Genomic DNA, 18,960 nt, shown 5'->3' on the forward strand with positions numbered 1-18,960 from the left:
TCACCACACGGTCTGTTTATGTTTATTGGCCATTCTGAATCTTTCAATCATACAACTGCTAGCAGATTGAGTTTGCCTAGAGATGCGTAGGGTCACATTTTCATTTTTCACCTGAGTATTTCTAACTATTTCCGCCCAAACACTTTCGCCCAAAAATTGAACCTACAAATTCTTCTGGTGCATTAAAAAAATAAAAATAAAAATAAAAATATCCATGAGAACCCAAATGACCGATTCCACTGTTCTGGCTTTCTGGTGAGACCATATTTCAGAAATGTTTGGATGTGTAAGAGCTGTATATTTTTTTACTTTTAATGTTCAAAACTGTTGTAACGACACAGACTGGCTCTATTCTCGCAGTGTCCCACATGCAAAATGTCAAGATCCTCATATCAGAGCAGATCAATGGAATTTAACCATAAGTTTTATTGTTTAGATCTTCGTCTTCAAGGAAAAAAGGCCCATTCTTATTAGATCAAAGAGCTACATCTACCAACAATCTGAGATCTAACTGGGCAGAATAATTAAAACCACCCGTTTCTGTGTACGGCCTTTTCAATCATCAATCATTTCCAACAAATATGATCCAAAGTAAATGCAAAGTAGCATTGAACATTATGAATAAACTTGAACATCAGCGCAAAAGCAAGAGCTGTAAACCCACCTTGTGGCTCAGAGCTGTTAATACATCCTTTTTCCAAAAAAAAAACCCATCTTTAGGACGCATTGGTAGTTAGTCTTTCAGGCACCCTCTCTGACAAACAGAGCGCATAAGGAAGCAGCTAATTTATTTCACTACTTTCTGGATACTTTGCACAGTTCATGTACACACATTGACATTTCTTACACATTCAGGAAGGTGGTGGGGTCACTTTTCACCAGAGCACCCCAAAACCCCCACCCCTCGGGACTTTATATGATACTCTTACTGCTGATAGGGCGTCCCACTTTGGATCCAACCAGGGCCCTGATTACAATCACAGTCATCAGATTCCAGTCCCTCATTGGGCTACAGAAATTAATAAAGGGCAATGCACTTTCACTTAACTAGGCTCTCATCTGAAATATTATATAATATATATAAAAAAAAAATACATTGACCATTTTCAATTAACAAGCTATGTAATCAGGATGCCACAGTAGAGAAAATGTACCAGTGGGCACCTCAGGGAGAGGCTCTCCACTACATGAGCTGACATTGTTCACTGAGCGTTTTATCTTTAGGATCAATCATCCAACCTGCTCAAGCTACGCTCTGCTCTTTACAGTAGGTTCTCCAGTCACATGATCTATGCAAAATAAAGGGCTCTTGCATTACAATTTCTGATTGGGTCATTCTTTTCTAACAAAATATGAAAATCTATAGAAAAAAAAAAAAATCTTCATTCAATAAAAGGTAGATATAAAAAAAAAAAAAAAAGAAAAATTCTGGCTCTCCGTCAACTTTCAGCTTGGAGGCCAAATTCCAGCAGGAGGAAATTGCACTTGAGCAGCAGAATGGGTCTGTAAGGGCATCGTCCCCCCAGCAGCAGGGCGGCAGTTCATTTCTTGCGGGCGTGCTTGTATTTGTCCACGTAGGCCTTCACCAGGTTGGCGACTTTACTCGAGTTCACCTCGCCACTCTTGCTGTGACACACCTGAGGGAGACGGAGAAAATGTTTACAGCGATTGTTAGCTGCCATCGAATAAAACACCTTCCAAAAGACAACCACCAAGTTGAATCTGTGGAGGTCCTTCCCTTAGGCCAGTGGTTTTCAAAGTGGGGGGGGGGCAAGGGCTCAGAAAATTGGAGTGAAGATAATGAAAAAATGAAAAAATTGAATTCAATTTTTTTTAAACATCATAAAAAAAAATTGTCACATTTTTTTAATCAGTATTGTAAAATACAATTTATAATAATATATCATATCGAAATGTTATTTGCCATGCTTGTCTTTCTGATTGGCTGCCAGTCAAAACATCTTAGACCAGGCGGTTTGCGCCTGTTCTCAAGCTGCTCTGCTCCTCAAGCTAGCATGTAGGTATCTAGCCAAAATGGACAGATTTTTGACTAGGAAGAGACCGAAAGAACTGGCCGACTAAAATCAGAAAGTATGATGCAGCATACATTAAGTTTGGCTTTACAGCCATACAGAAAAATGGCCACGATTGCCCGAAATACGTCCTCGTCTGGAGACCCTCTCAAATGAGTGTTCAAAACCTTCGAAACTTCAGCGTCACTTGATACAAAAACATCCGGCAGAGTCCGAAAAAACGGTTGACTTCTTAAGATGTAAAGAAGAGCATTTAGTCAGGCTGCATTCACACGGCAAGCTGCTGTCCGTGAAGAAAAGAAAGAAAATACGTTCTAAAAGTTGATGTTTCTTTACATATTGTGTAGCATTGTCTGTGGTTTGCAAAGGGGGTCCCCGGCCAGAAGCTAATACTGTTTGGGGGGCCTTGGCATGGAAAAGTTTGGGAACCCCTGCCATAGGCCCTCAGGCCTTGGAATAAAATGACTCACCTTGGCTTGCGCTTGATTGTATTAAAGGGTGTTTATCTTCGTAAACCCCAAAGTCTAAATAAACTCGGAACCCAAGACTAATTCAAACAGTTTAGCGGTCCATAAATTACATCTTTCAGCTTCCAGCATTCGACCTTGAAACTACTATCACTGTATAAAAGGGTATGTGGCACATTACAATCAAAAGCTTGATAGGCATCACAAAAGCGGTCGTGGCTAATTGGGTGTGTACCTTCTCTACTGCTTTGCGAACAATCTCCTTGTACTCTTCCTTTGTGATTTCCTTCTTTTGGTAAAATGGTTTGATGGCTGTCTTCACCTCATTTATCGCTTTTTCTTGGATCTGTTGTTTCTAGAACAGGAAAAGGAAATTAGAAGAATTTAAGAAAGCAATAGAAAACACTCTTAAAGACAGTTTCTAATGGGGTAAAAGCAAGACTGCGTGTCACCTTTTCTTTTTTGGAGCTGTCAGCTTGAGCCTTGTTATGATGGCCGGGCTGAGTTGTAGAGGATGGCATCACCTGGCTGGATGCCGGCTGGGTCGCTGCTGCAACACCTGCTTTGGTTGGCGTAGGTAGGAGGGCAGGTTTCCCGTAGCCCACAACAGTGCTCGTCATCTAGAGCAACGCAGAGAAAGACTTTAAGGACTGTGGAAACAGGTGCTTGAGAATTATTAGGTATCGACATTTTTAAATGTGATACACGTGATCTGAAACTTATTGCCATCATCTCAGCAGCAGTCCTACCTACATCTTAGTGCAGGAATGTCCAAAGTCGGTCCTTGAGGTCTGCTGTCCTGCAGGTTTAAGATGTTGCCCTGCTTCAACACACCTGATTCAGATTAAATGGATCACTTCAACAGATTTTTAAGTTCTGCACAAGCCTGTTAACGATGTCTTGATCTAAATCAGGTGTGTTGAAGCAGGGCAACATCTAAAACCTGCAGGACAGCGGCCCTCGAGGACTGACTTTGGACATCCCTGTCTTAGTGTATTGTACCTGTGTTGTGTGGCCGTCAGGCTGAGCTGCTGACTGGTTGCCTGCCTGCATGGGTGGAGGGGGTGGGGGAGGGGGTGGGAGGCCCTGTGCGCTGACAGCAGGCACCTGAAGCAGTGGCACGGCGGGGTGGAGGTGCATGGGGACCTGAGGAGGCATGGCATAGGGAGCCGCGGGCTGTAAGGTGACCGGCAGGGGCCCTTGCAGGCTCTGTATGGGGTAATGATGGTGAAGAACATTGAGCTGAGGGGGAATCACGTTCATCACAGGTACTGGCGCGTTACCCGGGACTGCCTGGGGCGGAGGATCGCTTTTCAGTGGATCTGGGAACAAAGAAGCGCAAAGTTAGAAAGTCCTAAACAAATACAGCGGTTAAAGTACTCATTTCTTCTAACTGTAGCAGAATGCGATGCCAAAACTAAAGACTTAAGAGGATGAACCTGATGCTGCTGCTGGCTGCTGCTCCTCCTCTTGCCGGTTCCAGTTGCCTGGTCCACCTCTCTCCCTCTTGGAGTAATAGTCCTGCACGTCTGCAGGTAGCGTCCTCCTGACAGCCCAGCTGGATGCTGAGGACCAGCCTGACCGATCGATCATAGAGTCTCCCGGATCAGACTCTTTCTTCCGGCCGCCCCCCCGATTTTCATTGAAGCGGCTGTATGCGTCGTTCCCTGAACTGTTGCCTGTACCTGAGAAGTTGTTTCTGGGCTGCCAGCGGTCTGACATTTCTTCCTGTTGGTTGTAGAAACTACGGTTTGCGCCACCCCGCCCTCCACCTCGGCCCCGCTCAAACCCTCCGCGGCCCCCCCGGCTGCGTGAGCTGTCCCGGTTCCTGCTCTCAGCTTCACTTCGAGTCTTTTCTGTGACCCAGTCAGGATTATCCGACCAACCCTGGTGATCAGGAGAACTTTCTGGAGGCACACCATTTTCAAAGCGACCAGCGCCTCCGTGATACTTCCGTCCTTCATTACCAGATCCACCACCAGACCCTGTCCTCCAACCATCTCTACGCTCCTTCCTTGGAGGAGACTGATCTCTTGAAACTGGCCGTTCAGGGCTGGGCACTCGCCTGTAGGACCTTGTCCTTGATCGAGATCTAGACCGAGACCTAGATCTTGACCTAGAGCGACTCCTGGATCGTCGCCTCTTCCTCTCGCGACTGCGGTCCCTCCGAGAAGACCCTCTGTCGCCTTCTCGATCCCTGTCTCTTTCTCTGCTGCGAGCTCGTGAAAACCGACCAGAGGGCTGGCTGCTTTCACGTTCTCTTGACCGTGAGCGCCTGGATGGTTCTTTCTTTGAGTCCCTCTGAGGTGACCAAGTGGAGGTCGGGGAGTGGAAGCGAGAGCGTCGCTGCTTACCATTCTTCCTCTCTTGGCTTCTTTCTCTCTCCTGTTGGTCTTTGGATCCATCATCCTTGGTGTCTTGAGTTTCCAAAGCAGTAGCAGTAGCTTCTACAGCAGCTGAGGAAGCATTCTCACCCGGAAGTTTTAAAAAGGAATTGCTCCCATGCTCACTAATGGGCGAACTGCAGTCCATGGGGACAACGTTTGTGTCATCCTTGGATGCGCCATCGTTTTTCAATACATCTTCGTCCTTGGATATCGCATCGTCCTTGGTTGCTGACTCATCCTTGGCTCCATCCTTGGAGCTGTCAACTCTTGAACACTCTTCTGGTTCTGGTATTTTTACATCGGTGTCGTCAGAAGATTTGGCTATATTTTCCTCAGATTCTCCAGCAGAGGAGGAACCGGGTTGTTCCAAGTTCTCCCATGATTCAGCCTCGGCTTCCTTTAATGGTTCTTCGTTACTGGCTTCTTCTGATGCTGCACAAAGTTCCATGTTTTCATCCGGCTCAGACTCTTTGTCGCAAAGAGAAGACAACAAATCTTCTTGCAAAGAGTTCTGAGTATCAGAGGGGGATGGTGAAGTCCTTTTCTCAGACTCCTTTTCTGCAGAGGAAACTGGGCTAGCTGGTTCGTCTTCTCCTCTTTTGCTCTGAACGCTCTCTGAGCACGAGACAGGGCTGTTAGGAGTCGAGTCTGACGGAAGGGAGAGGTCAGCTTTGTCGTCTCGCTGCTGTTCATCGGTTTGTTCCTGAGTTTCATCACTGCCCTGCCCCACGATGTTTGGAGATCCAGCACCACTTTGCTCATCACTAGAGTTGAACTCACTTTGCTCTTCTTTGAGGCAACCGTCAGCATCACACTGCTGCTGTTCTGAGTCGTCCACATCCTGCTCTTGTTTAGTTTTATCATCCTGATCTGCCTTCCCGCTGTTGTCACCTCCATCACTTTCTTCCTCCTCCTCACTAGCTGCAGGGCTGCTAACAACATCAGGAGAGGGCTTTTTCCTCGCTGCAGCTTTCCGTTTCCCACTGGCCTTCCGGTTTGTTACCCGTTTCCCCTTTCTCTTGGCTGGCACCTGAGAAGTCTTGTCCAGGTTGGCGGATTGGCTGGTGGATGAGTCAGACTCTGACAAACTGGACTGTGGTGGTGATGTATGGTCAGATGCAGGAGTCTCTTCTTGGGTTTTACTGTTACGTCCAGATCTTCTGGTTGGTAGAGACTCTTTGGTAGGAGCTTTGGACGTAGAAGATCTGCCGACTCGCTTCTCTCCTCCTTTGGGACATGTGACAGCGCAGACAACACCCTGAAATACTACAGGAAAGGAAGAAAAAAAATGCAACCAAAGTTCTTAATTTTTTTTTTTTTTTTAAAGCTTTCACACAAAAACCACAAGTGTATCACTTTATGCAAAAAGGCTGTTGTCAAGGTTACCTGACAGCACACCAGTGTCGCACAATCCCAGATGTGACAAATGAAACTGAGCTGTTGTGTAAAGTCTAACATAGAGCAGATTCCGTAACTGTAAGTATGAGGGAGTCCAATTTTGGAAAGGCTGTGTGAAACAGGACCAATGTGCTGTGGGAACCACAGTAGCCTAACGTCATGAGTAATGCATATTTGTGCTTTTATTTTACATTTTAATAAGAGTTTATCTAAAATCCATTCATCTGACATCCATTTCAGTGGTGATGGCGACTGTAATAATATCCCTCGTGCCAGCCTTTGATACATATGCTATCGTGAAAATTTCTGCTTTTTAATGTGAAAACCAAGGCTGAAATGATTCCTCAACTAAATGGATTACAAAAAAACACTCAAAACAAATTGTTTTCTTTACTTTGTTAAATCTACACAAATACGTTCTGCTCAGTGGTCAACTATAGCCGAATGTGCTAAATGTCAGCAGGGAAGCGCTGCCGACTGGCAGGTGCCCGTTATGCTGCGTTTCTTTATAAACAAAAGGAAACAGCAGCACTTTGCATTTCTTTGTCATCAATATCTTGTCAACACACTGCAACTTAAAACGCTGCTCTGTGATAAATACCACTCCTCTTTGTTTAGTATTATTAATTTTCCCCATCGCTTGAGTTCATATCATCAATAGATTGAGTCTGATACCGTTACAGTAATGCATAACGCACTCCGTCACAGACAGTGATTTGCAGAATATGGTCATCTTGTGCGAGACCTAAGCTGCTATTCCAGGGAATCCAGTTCCGGGGTTATTTTTAGGGTAAAAAAATGACAGTTTTCAGTAGGACTCCTTTCAGAGTACCGACCGTCTCCAAATCTCAACGTTCAGGAACCTGCAGAGTCTGCGTGAGTTCTGAAAAAGGCCAACTGTAACGTCAACGGCGCCCGTCTGAAAAGTTCAAAACATTTCGACAGGAAGCTCTGGAAATGGTAGCTCAAAAAAAATTTAATTAAATAAAAATAAAAAATAAAGATTTTTGAATAAGACACAGCTCCTGTTGTCTGGGCAGCCACTTGCGGCCATGTGATTTTCATTGCTTGCGATTTGACAATGTGATGGAGGAAACAATGAGGAGCATAATCAGACAAAAAGATGAAGGATGTCGTAAGTTTGGGACCATTTCAAACAAACGAAAAGGGAAAATGCTGTACAGTGTGTATGTTGTAAAACCAAACTGGCTGAACAATGGCACAAAGCCAGTGAATCTCAGCAGAAAGCACACAGCTAACACATCCAGTCCACAGAGCGGAACAAGCGTGCGGTCATGTTTCACATTAGCATCTTAATGCAGCTAAAACAGTTGGCTTGTTTGTTGAGAAGAACTCTAGCAAATAACAAACATCTCAAATGACTTGAGTAATTGATGCAATAAAAGTGAAAATATTCCATTATCTAAATAACTGTTTGCTGAAGCCCAAATGAAAACTATATTATGACTCACTAAGTTCTACCAACCAAGTCGGCAAATTACATGGAAAGGTTTAAACCGTTCAATAGTTCCAACTCCAAAGTTACAAAGCGTCTTCTCCAGCCAATTAAATCAATTGTACAAGTTGGAACGTCTCACTTACATTTTCAGTCATGTTATGCGCTGGTTAATGTTCAATGTTCAAGTTTCGATGTTTAAGAAAAAAAAACAAAAAAAAACACAGCACATCCAGCATTATCACATTCTCAAATTCAAATGAAAGTTAAAAGAAATAAAAGTTAAATTTTCTACTAATGTTGAGATCTATTTTGATGTTAACTGTGCCAGATGTGACTCACCAAAATGGTTCGGGCTAAACGGTGAGCTGGAGGTAAAGGGAGATGAAACGAGTCCAAATGGAAATGGGTTGTTGTTCCAACTAGTTCCATGAAGATACTGCCTGTAAAAAGCAACAAAAATGGTCATGTTCTTACCTTCCAATATCTTCAATTTACAGATTCTTATCACTTTACTATTTTAGTTACATCCTTAAGGACAACACAAGTCCTGTTTGGGTGGATATCTTTTGTTTGCATACTGAAAAATGTTTGAAATATTATGGAAAATTCAACATATAGTTCTGTCCCTTGGAAAGCAAATGATCATAACCGCTGCCAACCTCTTTGATCCGGACAAAATATTACAGTTCCTGTGTTCCAAGCTCAGCAACATGAGTTACGGCTGATTCTGAGCTTCAAAGTGAGGCTGTGGACACCGGGGATGTCACAAAAAATGCTGTCAAGTTGGGCAAACAAACATACGGCGGAGGTCTGCTGGAATTTTCTTACCTTGAGGTTCCGTCAGCAGGGATCGGAGCGGCAGGGGAGAGCCAAGGACAACGTTGTGCCTGCGGTTTGCACTGCTCAAATCCAGTGTCATATGGTACGTCCTCTGCCAACCAAACAGGATCTGCACTGCAGGACGGAGAAGTAGAGGAAACTATTAAGCTCCTTATAAGTGGGAAAACAGAACCACCCGATCTGTAAATGTAATGTGTAGTCTAAACAAATGATACCTTCACCATACGTTTTGTACTTCTGCAGATTTACTTTGCTTAATTTGATGCCCATATTTGGTATGTTCATCTAGAAAACTACTTACATGTCCTGTGTTGATGTTGTTAATGAGACACAGGGAGGTGGTGACCATGTGCAGCACTTTGTTCCCCTCACCTGGAAAAAAATACATTAAACACCAGTGAGCTCAAACAGTGACATACACCCCCCCCCACCACAGTGCATAAAATGTCCCATTAAAAATATAGTTTCTTCTCACCACCACTAGATGGCAGACATGTATTATTTTAATTATACTCTCAAAACGAGGTCTCTTCCCATTCAAAATCTTTGAGTAAATGAATGACTAAGTAAATTAAACAAAAGGGGCGTATCGGTGGCAGCCTTTAGCTCATGCAGCTATCTGGAAGTGTTTATAATACAGGGTGAGATTTTGAGAAAATGAGTAAAAAAATATTTAACAAGAGGAGACTTTTTGGTTCAAATCTTTTGCAGATTCAGAGGGTGAGAATGCAGAGCCCAGAGTTGGTGATCCTCTTCCTGACCCATGATTTCTGGACACTAATAATAAATTAAACGAAGAGATATGAACACCAGTTCTTGGCCACTCAAACTCTGAATCCAAAAATCTGAAACTGATTTGAGTGACATTTTACTGATTCTTACTGACATCCCTTTTACTGATTTTCTTTTGATGTGGATAAAGTGACAAAAACATGAAAAAAGATCAGGATTTAGAATAGTTTTGTTCACGGTTTTGTACATGAATTCAGAAAAGGATTTTTCCCTTTATCTCTAACCATTGAAGCTGCAGCCTTTTGGTATCTTGCCAAAATGAAAGTTTGTCAAAAGGGTTAAAACCAATACTGAAACATTCATGTGAGAAAGAGTCAAAGGAAAGAATGGAAAAGCGCACCTTTTTTCTGCTAACTGAAGAGGGGTCCTCGTCGTTACCTGGAAAAGACATTGACAAGACGGTCAGATGTTGCTGACACAATGCGGGGAGGCTGTGCAGAAATCAAGAGATAGACGGGTTCAAACATACATTTCCTAACAAGTCCTTTTGTTTTAATGTCGGCCAACCTCTCCGTTTTCTGCCGCCTCAGCCTTCTTGAAGGTTTACTTCTGAAAAAAAACAAAAACAAATAAACCTGAATCGCTCAAGTTCATAGTCAATGAGCTTGGATTTTGACGACACTCTTTACAGACACTCACTTGAGACCCGCTTTGTCTTCAGGGTTCCTACAGCAGCAGCTCTCAGCTTCGGCTCGACTTGGTCGTTTCCTCACAGGAATCTTAAACAGTAACACAGAATCGTACTTTGTTTTTAACTCAAATTAGTCCGTTGCTTGACAGCTGATCAAGCTTGGGTACACACACACAACGTAAACAAACTGACTAACTTTCAGCCCAAGGCCGACTGCAATGTGAAGGTGAAAATAAACCAGCTAGTGAGTCCCGTTTGTAACAAAATGGTTTGATTTACTGTCGGCAGAATAATCTTATTTTCAAAGACTTAAAAACACAGACATAGGGTGAGGGGAGTGTACTTAAAAAGCAACCAACTTAAGCTCAAATTTAAAGGTATCAGCTAGTGATGCTCCGATCAGCATTTTTTGGACCGATCACCGATCACCAAAATCATGATCTGCCCGATTGCCGATCACTGCCGATCACGGAAGGAATCGTACATTTCCATGCCTTTCATCTAGCAGAGAGTGCACCATTTATAGAAATTAAACCGCCAGAGGTAGCTGGGGACATGTAGAACAAGAATCTGGTGGAGTTTGCAGAAAACAATTGTTTTTTTTATTTTCTATTAATATTTTAATCTGCCCATATACATCATCCATTGGGTATGATTTCAGCATCAGATTATTAAACAATGATGCAGTGAAATGACTTGAAAATCACCACAGAGGTAGCTGGGGACATGTAGAACAAGAATCTGGTGGAGTCGGCAGAGAACATTTTGATTTGGTTCTAAATGAAGTTTTCAAATCTGACTATGCAGAAATGAGTTTGATTCTGAATATGCTTCAATAATTTTGTTCTATCATTTTGTTTGAATCATTAAAAAGAATGTAGTAAAAAAACAACCAAGTAATGACAGGTGTATGTATTCCAACAAATGAAAAATCAACTTCGATATATATTTCTGACTTTACGGGGTGCATTTGACTGCACCATAAATCCGCTCACACGCTTTACCGTACGACGAGATGTAAACGGGCACTCGATTTTCAAGTGTAGATAGCGCGACCGTGCCTCTCCGAAGCGCAGATGGCGTGACCGCAGTAAGTTTCACATCTTTCTGACACACTTTGAAGAAATTCCAGACAGGAGAGGTCATGTTGTCGAGATGCACTGTAGAGGTTTTGCCTGTTCGGTTCTGTACACACGTCATGTACCACATTAGAAAGTGGTCGCTAGTAATTTACGTCACATGATCGTTTTTTTTGATCGGCATATTTTTCCGATCGCCGATCAGGCTATTTTTGGGCATTATCGGCCGATCATGATCGGCAGCCGATCGATCGGAGCATCACTAGTATCAGCAGCACACAACTCGCTTCATTTATGACTGAGAAAACTGACCTGCACAAGGCTACGGTTTCTGTCCCATCTGTAAACGTTACCGAAGGGTCTTCTGTCTACAGGGCAGGAGGGCGACATCTGCAACTTAAAAGTAAAGCAAACAAGCAAAACCTCATTAATACATTAATACTAATTAGTGGAACACATCACGATATCTGCCATTTTATTTGACCCAGAAGGCCATCGCTTAACGTTATTTTTGACATATTTATTTTCACAAAGTCCTGAGTAACGGCATGAAAATGACCTCATTTCTAAACTTGAATCGTTAACTGAACGCAGTTCAATTTTGTGGGAAAAACTAAGTTGTGAAAATAATGTAGTGCCACTGAGCATCACCTCTGCCCACGTGAGGAGGCATCTGAGGCAGAAAACGTGGCAGCAGCTGTCAGGCATGGCGAGCTCGGCTCCAGCCAGGACGCCCAGGCAGATGGGACACCTCTCCACCTCCTCAGCATCCGACCCATCAGGGGGGCCCTGGCCACCTAAACACACAGAAGAGAACCCACGCACACTTTCTGTAAGAACATTTATTATTAGTATCTGAATAATTGGCTACAGTAACAATTCATTTAAACATTGTTCATGTACGAAAAAAAGAAAAGAAATTAACAAATAAAAATCTCACCACTTCCAGCTCCAGTCATGTCCAGACTCAGGCTGTCCTGATCACCACTACAAAACAGAGTGACAACAAGAAACCTGTTTATTCAAAGTCACATAAAACCCAACGTTACACCAGTTTGAGGGCTGAGTTGTGTTTCCCAGAAAAGCTTATGGGAGGTGGTGTTCACAAATTTGCGACCAGACAGTTTCAGATCTAATGGGGCTATGTGAGATGTCTTTGTTTAATGTCATTTTCTGCTCAACTTGGTAGCACAAATTAATAAAACAACCATAAATCTGCTATTTCATTCAACTAAAGACAAAACTAAGGTCTATAGCCTATGGTCATATGACCTAACCCCTAAATAACTGATCTGCATCAAAACACTGTGAGATTGGGCTTTCAAACAGATATATTAGAATAGAAAAGCAATCCTATTTGTCTGAAAACGCTCAAAAATTATTTCAGTAATCGAGTGTTCTATCGATTATTCCATTGATTAACCGAGTAATCGGATAGGAAATACTTTTGCAATAACTATTTACAAGAGAAAGACAGGTTTCTTAACATGAAACATTCATTGTTTTTATTTCTTCAGAAAATGCAACAAATTTAAATATTGAACTGCATGCCGAAAAAACTAAATGAAGCAGCAGATTTGATATCTTTTTTAAAAGAGGGGGTTAGTTCTGGTGACATTTCAACTGAAACTAGACACAAATTGTCCAAAATAATAAACACAGGTTCATTTTTTGGAGAAAAAAACCCCTCAGGGCTGTAAATTAAAATGTGGCTATCCCATCCTTAGCTTATTTATGTTCTCTACCGGCATCCTTCTAACAAGCCGACTAATTTACATTAAAATGCTAATGTGAAATGTTACCTTGTGTTTGTTCCACTCAGTGGACTCGATTTGGTTTTACAATATTTCTCTTTTCTTTTATTTGAAATGTCCCCGAACTTTAGACATGTTTAGTCTTTTCCCCCAATTTTGCTACTCATTGTTTTCTCTGGTTTCCTCCATCGCGCCATCAAATCAAACTGGCAACAGACGCAAGCACGTACGCACGCTGTGTGACAGTAATAACCGTCTATGTGAAACAGGGTGACCCCTGATCAGAACGTTTGTTCAAATTAAATGACGCATCGAAGCAAATAATTTGAGTCAAGGATTTTTGTAATCGAGTTATTCAAGAAATCCTTTCAGCACTAATTATAACATAAACTCAACAAACATTCAACAAATAGACCTCTAGATATGTCAGTAACTGAATTTTCTTCAAACTTACAGGTTAGTCTTCTCCATAAACTATGGATAAAAAAAGTTTTGTTTGATACCACTTAGTTTTACTGGCTTTATTCCCACAATTATGGTCAAACTACAAAGTGAGATAAACATTTAAAACCCAATTTCAGCAGGTTTTTGGGACTGTAAACCTACAATGTGAAAACAATAGTCTGATTAGTCCACAAGTCATGGAAAGGGCCTGTAAATGGTAGATATTCGAAACAAAGTAGCCCAAATGGCTAGAAGACAGCTAATGACACAGTTCTAAATATGGAAAAATAAATTAATATTAATGTGTGTTTTCACTTGGCTGATTGGACAACTGTGTAAGTCTTTCCATTTGCTCAAACACAGAGTTTAGTTGTAAGTTGGCAATCGTTAATGCCCTAGAGCAGTGGTTCCCAAACTGTGTACCGCGGCACACTGGTGTGCCGTGATGCAAGTCCAGGTGTGCCGTGGGATTTTGTGACAACCATACGTTATTACTGCAATATACAACTACACAAAAATAATTATTTTTTAATTTACTATATCAGTACTTTGTATGCACTCATTTCATAATACGGAGGCAAACTCTATACCTAAAAACAATTATTTTAACGTATGGTTGTCAGTGTTTCCCGCAGTGCATTATAGTCAAGGCGGCCGCCTTAGCAAACTCGCACTGCCGCCTTGCCAACGTTCCCCAAAAAAAAAAAAAAAAAAAAATCTTTTTTTTTCTTCAAAATTCCGAGTCTAAAGTCGGAAAATTCGAACTGATACAACTTTCAGGTCCCTCCCCCAACCTCTACCAAGCTCCGAATCGCCCCACAAACCCCTCCCCCTCTGTGGACGAGGTTGTGCACGTGAGTTCACACCAGTGTGAGCGCTCACAAGCTGGGGCAGACTCACGCGTGTGCACAAGCTGTGATTGACAGGTAGGATTCCTCCACCCTAACTTGATTGGTTAAAAACAGCCGGGAGCGCTCGGTTTTTGCAAGCATGATTACAGGCTTCAGAGGGAGCTACAGATTTCGTTATTTTTCCTAAACAGCCTATTTAATATTCTACTTCCAGAATCCCATGACAGTTCAAACTAATATGACTTAAAAAAAGTTGCCGACCGCAGCTTTAAAAGATAGCATTGATAACATTGAATTGCGACACCTACTGGTTGTTAATGTAAATAGTTAATAATGTAAATAAAAAAGTGTTACAGCTCTTAAACAGCTTTGTTATTGCTCTAACAGCCCCTGTCCCATTCCAAGTACACCCCCCCGGCCGACGACTCACCACCTTGACTAAGCAATTTCCTGCGGGAAACACTGGTTGTCACAAAATCCCACGGCACACCTGGACTTGCATCACGTTACACCAGTGTGCCGCGGCACAGTTTGGGAACCACTGCCCTAGAGAATAACCACTGTTCAACTATTTCCCTTAATCTGCGACTTGTGGTAAAGCAGGAATAATTTTAGTCGAGGGGAAGTCCTAATGCAAGGGAGGAAAAGCTTGTAGATGAATGCTAGGTGTAAAGGTGGTTACTTTTTGAAGAACTAAAGCCCTATTCGGACGGGACTAGTTCAATGGGGGGACGTATGGTAATGTTGGTTAACCAGACGACGCCAGGGAGAAGAAATGACCAATTCGGACGGGACAAGAAATCCCTGTAATATTCATCTAACATGGGAAGAGTTGTTGGTTACGCACAACCGTCACATCCTGGATGCTATGCACGTCTTCATTTCACTTCCGTAAACCCCATCTGTAAACAGACATGGCGCCGACCAGGTCGAAGCATGCGTGCTTGCAAGCAGCGCTTCATCCAGAACCTCCATGTTTGCAAATAGACACACCTAATTGTTTCTCTCTTTAAAACGATGTGACGACATATTCCGTACTTATTACCGAAGGTCGCATTCGCACGGGATTAGTATTACCTATGGTAGATACTCCGGACCGTTTCACAGGAGGTAGAATTCTCGGCAAAGTTTACCGACATACTCCGCTATCTTTACTGACATGGCGCGTTCGGACGGGACTAGATTTCCCGGTTATTATTACTTTACCCCAGGTCCCCCCATTAAACTAGTCCCGTCCGAATAGGGCTTTAGTCACCAATTGGCAACAATGACGAGTTATAAGTGCGGCTCAGCTTGTTGCTGACAAACGCAGGGAAAGGCTGGTGCAGAGATGTGCCACCAGGACAAATACACACTAGGGATGTTAACCGATGACCGTATGACCGATGGTTGACCGAATCAACGTCGTCCGGTTAGAATTTTTCTGCCGTCGGTTTAAAAAAAAAAAAACTCACTATATCTTTAGAAATGTTATGTGAGCATGAGCCATCCCACGATGGAAGAACAACCGCAGCAGAGCTCACGTAGAGCCCTCCTCAGAGGTCCTCTCCTACACCGGTTGCAACTTGTACGCCATATATGACGGGAAATTCGCCACTATTAACCTAATTAAAGCCAATGTGGCTGCGTGTGGACTACAACATAATAATAATTGTAAAACTGTAATGGCAAAAGACACAAGACTAACTTAGCCTACTTGTTGTGATATATTCATCTGTACTTAAATAGCAAGACGACAGGAACTTATTGCAAAGGATTTTGTGCAGCATCTAGCTACGCCACAGAGGCTGTTGGCATTCGGTAAGTTTTTTTTTTAACGAAGTCATTGGTTAACCTACTTTCCTGTAACACCGCCAAATGCACCGTTCTCTGTTTGTGACTTTGTAACGGGGGCTTTTAACAGCCCGAGTTCGGTGTCGCGTTTGATTCGTGTTTAAAAAGTACAGTGACTGGAAGGGCGCCGTTGCGCGTAATGTGTGACTGTGCGTGTCTGCGCAGGCACAGCAATTATTTTTCTACCCAAAACCCTTATTCCTCCACAAGTACGCCTAGAACTAGTGGTCAATGATTGGGGAAAATGTATAATACCAAGGGCACGAACCAACATTAATTGTGTGGTGGGAGCCTAACCAGTCAGCAGAGAAAGACGCGCGACAGGACACAGATATCATAAATGGCACTTATAGAATTTTCAATGACCGACTTTAATCGACTAATGAGGCTCAGTGGTCGGTCAAGACTTTTTTTAAATTTCGACATCCCTAATACACACAGGCAGAGTTAGATTACATCAGTATTAATGGTCTGATTTCATATGTTGTTTTAAAAAATACCAGTGTAAATTAAAATGTTGGTATACCACTGATGCTGCCCCCCTGTTTCACAAAGAAAATATGCTACTTTTGTGAAGCAAACAGTAATAGTCACTGCAATACCGTAGTTAAGCAACTGGATGACCATTATTCCTTGATCTCCATTAGACACGGGGGACCTTATTCTCGTAAAAAAGAGGATAGGGCAAACAGGGAGGGGAATGGGTGAAAGTAACACACACATGAATGGTAGGACCCAAGTTTTCCCAGCAGGAGATTGCCAAGAGTGTTACACTGCCCAACGAGTCCGGCTTGCCTTATACCCACAGGGCATTCTGGTGACCAGAGGTCAACAGACAGTGAATTTTGAAAGAATAAATCTTCATTATATCATAAGACAGTGGTTTCCCAACGCTGCTTTTCTGTTATGTTATTAATTGATGTTCTGTCATCATCAAGTTACTGCTGTTTAATTTTTAAGCACAGCAGGGTGTTGATGCCTTTAAAGTTGAAAGATTATTCAGGTAAAAAGTGACTCGGAAGTACAGGGACATCCACTCCACCAATTATGATAGTTTGTAAACCATCTATAGCACCTATTTAAAGTTCAATAAACTACAATGTTTTGCAGCTCCTGCAGTGTGGAGGCAAAAAAAGAAATAAGATTGAAAAGTAAGGAAAAAGTTCCTGTGGGTCTGTAAGCATGCTCTCAGTGGAGGATAGGAGGGACGCAAACATGAAATATACAACACAAAAAAGTTCAGGTTCCTGTGTTGCAGTTCCGTCTTCCATGTTAATAAATGAAGTTTAAAAATGCAATATGAGATCAGCAAGGTCCACCCGTGTACTGCGCACAGGGCTGTTTGTGCTTTGTGGGATAGATAACTTGGCCTCGTGCTTGGTGTTCTTGAAATTACACATACTATATTCTAAATAGAGGATGATATTGTCTCTTCAAGCAAGGTTCTGTCAAAACTCAGTTGGTACTCTGGCCTGGTTATCTAATTAGGTGACTTTGTAATTGGATTTATTCCCATAACAATCAATTATGGATATTTATCATTTGACATGTCTCAAAAAATATAAACTAGACTATTATTTAGCTTTAAGCATTAGTGATACGCTATAGTCAATGTAAAGTGAAAGTGACGCAACGGACGAAATCTGTGATCAGGTGAAGTCAGAAAAACCTTTGTAGTTGACATGATTCAATGTCCAGACCTCAGTGTTATTTACACTCTGACTCATGGTGAACAACAACCCCAGCAGGCCATCAAGCCTCTCTGATAGGATGACACGGAACCGAAACCCTTCGCCTTCTATGTTAGTTAGTGCAGAACCAGTTCCGGGCTTTAATGATCACATCTGATCCAAGTTTAACTTGCAACACACTGAGACTATGGCCTCAGTCTAAGGCTTAAAACATTACTTACAGTTCAAAATAAACTACCACAACACAGGCACTTGTGACTTTTGTTTTTTAGCTGTCAGTCCAACTTTGTTATTCACAGGACTTAGTCGTTTGTCAATACCGGCTAGCTTGTGAGCGTACAACCCCCAACCAAACGTTAGCTGAACATTTAGACTTAATCCAAATGCTAAATTCTGTTAAATACAATAAGAAATGCTAAGATAAAGCGGTTAAGTGGGCAAGCGGACATAAACGAAATTGTACTGCTGTTTTTGCAAGTACGGCCTGTGTACTAGAAACACTAAACCAGCACCGACTTGAACAACCAATGCCAACACGACGGTGGCAACACGGCTGTTATTCGTTAGCCGGGCATCTGCAGCTAGCTAAAAACACAGCTACAGAAGAGCTAGCTTTCTGTTATTAGCACAGCAGCAACAACGGTTGGGTAGTGTTTATTATTAGCCACCAAGACTACATTGAAGGTCATAGGTTAGCTAGCTAGGTGGCAGCAGGCGAACCTAGCTAAAAGCTAACAAGCTGCTTTGAACAACAGCACCTGCTTACGTCGCTTCTAGCTTCTTAGCAGCTAGCTCCAGTTAGCTAGCATAAAGTGTCGTTACTCACCTTTGAATTCAGCTGGGGCTGGTTTCCACGAACTAAACAGTTTTTAGCGTCCAATATCCTGCAAAATATTGCTGACAAATCGCACTATCTGGGAAATGTTTTCACCTAAAAATGAAGCGTAGCTTTCAGAAAGTCTCAGCCACATGTCTTGCGTTCTGGCTGCTAGGTTGCCCATCTGGCGCCACCTATTGGCACCACTGGGCATTACAGAGCAGAGTTGATTTATCCATCTGGTTGTATTTACAAATGTAGAAATAAAGCAACAGGTAGAGGATAAGGAAACTAGAATATTTGAAGTCATAGTACATAACTGAGATTTTATACTCTTAATTTGGAAAAAGATTTGGTTAAAGAAATATAAAACCATGTAAATGAAAGGTTGAAATAAAGTAAAATGCCACATTTTTAATGTTTTTATACTTTCCAAATACTAACCAACATCTGATAAATTATAGTTTGAATAAAGGGACTGAAC

At 42.3% G+C, this 18,960-nt stretch overlaps 1 protein-coding gene across 3 annotated transcripts; it reads right to left on the bottom strand.

Moving 5' to 3' along the window:
• Positions 1-14: 14 nt before the first annotated feature.
• Positions 15-18,670, bottom strand: scaf11 (SR-related CTD-associated factor 11). Of its 3 annotated transcripts, none has more exons than XM_075472185.1 (15): positions 18,486-18,670; positions 12,027-12,073; positions 11,738-11,883; positions 11,399-11,476; positions 10,016-10,095; positions 9,846-9,925; positions 9,717-9,754; positions 8,886-8,956; positions 8,573-8,698; positions 8,084-8,184; positions 3,940-6,153; positions 3,503-3,822; positions 2,953-3,120; positions 2,736-2,855; positions 15-1,637 (listed from the first exon to the last, which is right to left on the bottom strand). In XM_075472185.1, the coding sequence occupies exons 2-15, from the start codon at positions 12,043-12,045 to the stop codon at positions 1,542-1,544; spliced, it is 3,657 nt and encodes a 1,218-aa protein (XP_075328300.1). In that variant the 5' UTR covers positions 12,046-12,073; positions 18,486-18,670; the 3' UTR covers positions 15-1,541. The 3 variants fall into 3 exon arrangements, with proteins under 3 accessions (XP_075328300.1, XP_075328301.1, XP_075328299.1); XM_075472186.1 differs by having other exon boundaries at positions 2,736-2,846; positions 11,399-11,482; XM_075472184.1 differs by having other exon boundaries at positions 11,399-11,482.
• Between the last annotated feature and the right edge of the window lie 290 nt (positions 18,671-18,960).

Source organism: Odontesthes bonariensis, chromosome 8, assembly GCF_027942865.1.
Source record: "Odontesthes bonariensis isolate fOdoBon6 chromosome 8, fOdoBon6.hap1, whole genome shotgun sequence".
NCBI lineage: Eukaryota > Metazoa > Chordata > Actinopteri > Atheriniformes > Atherinopsidae > Odontesthes > Odontesthes bonariensis.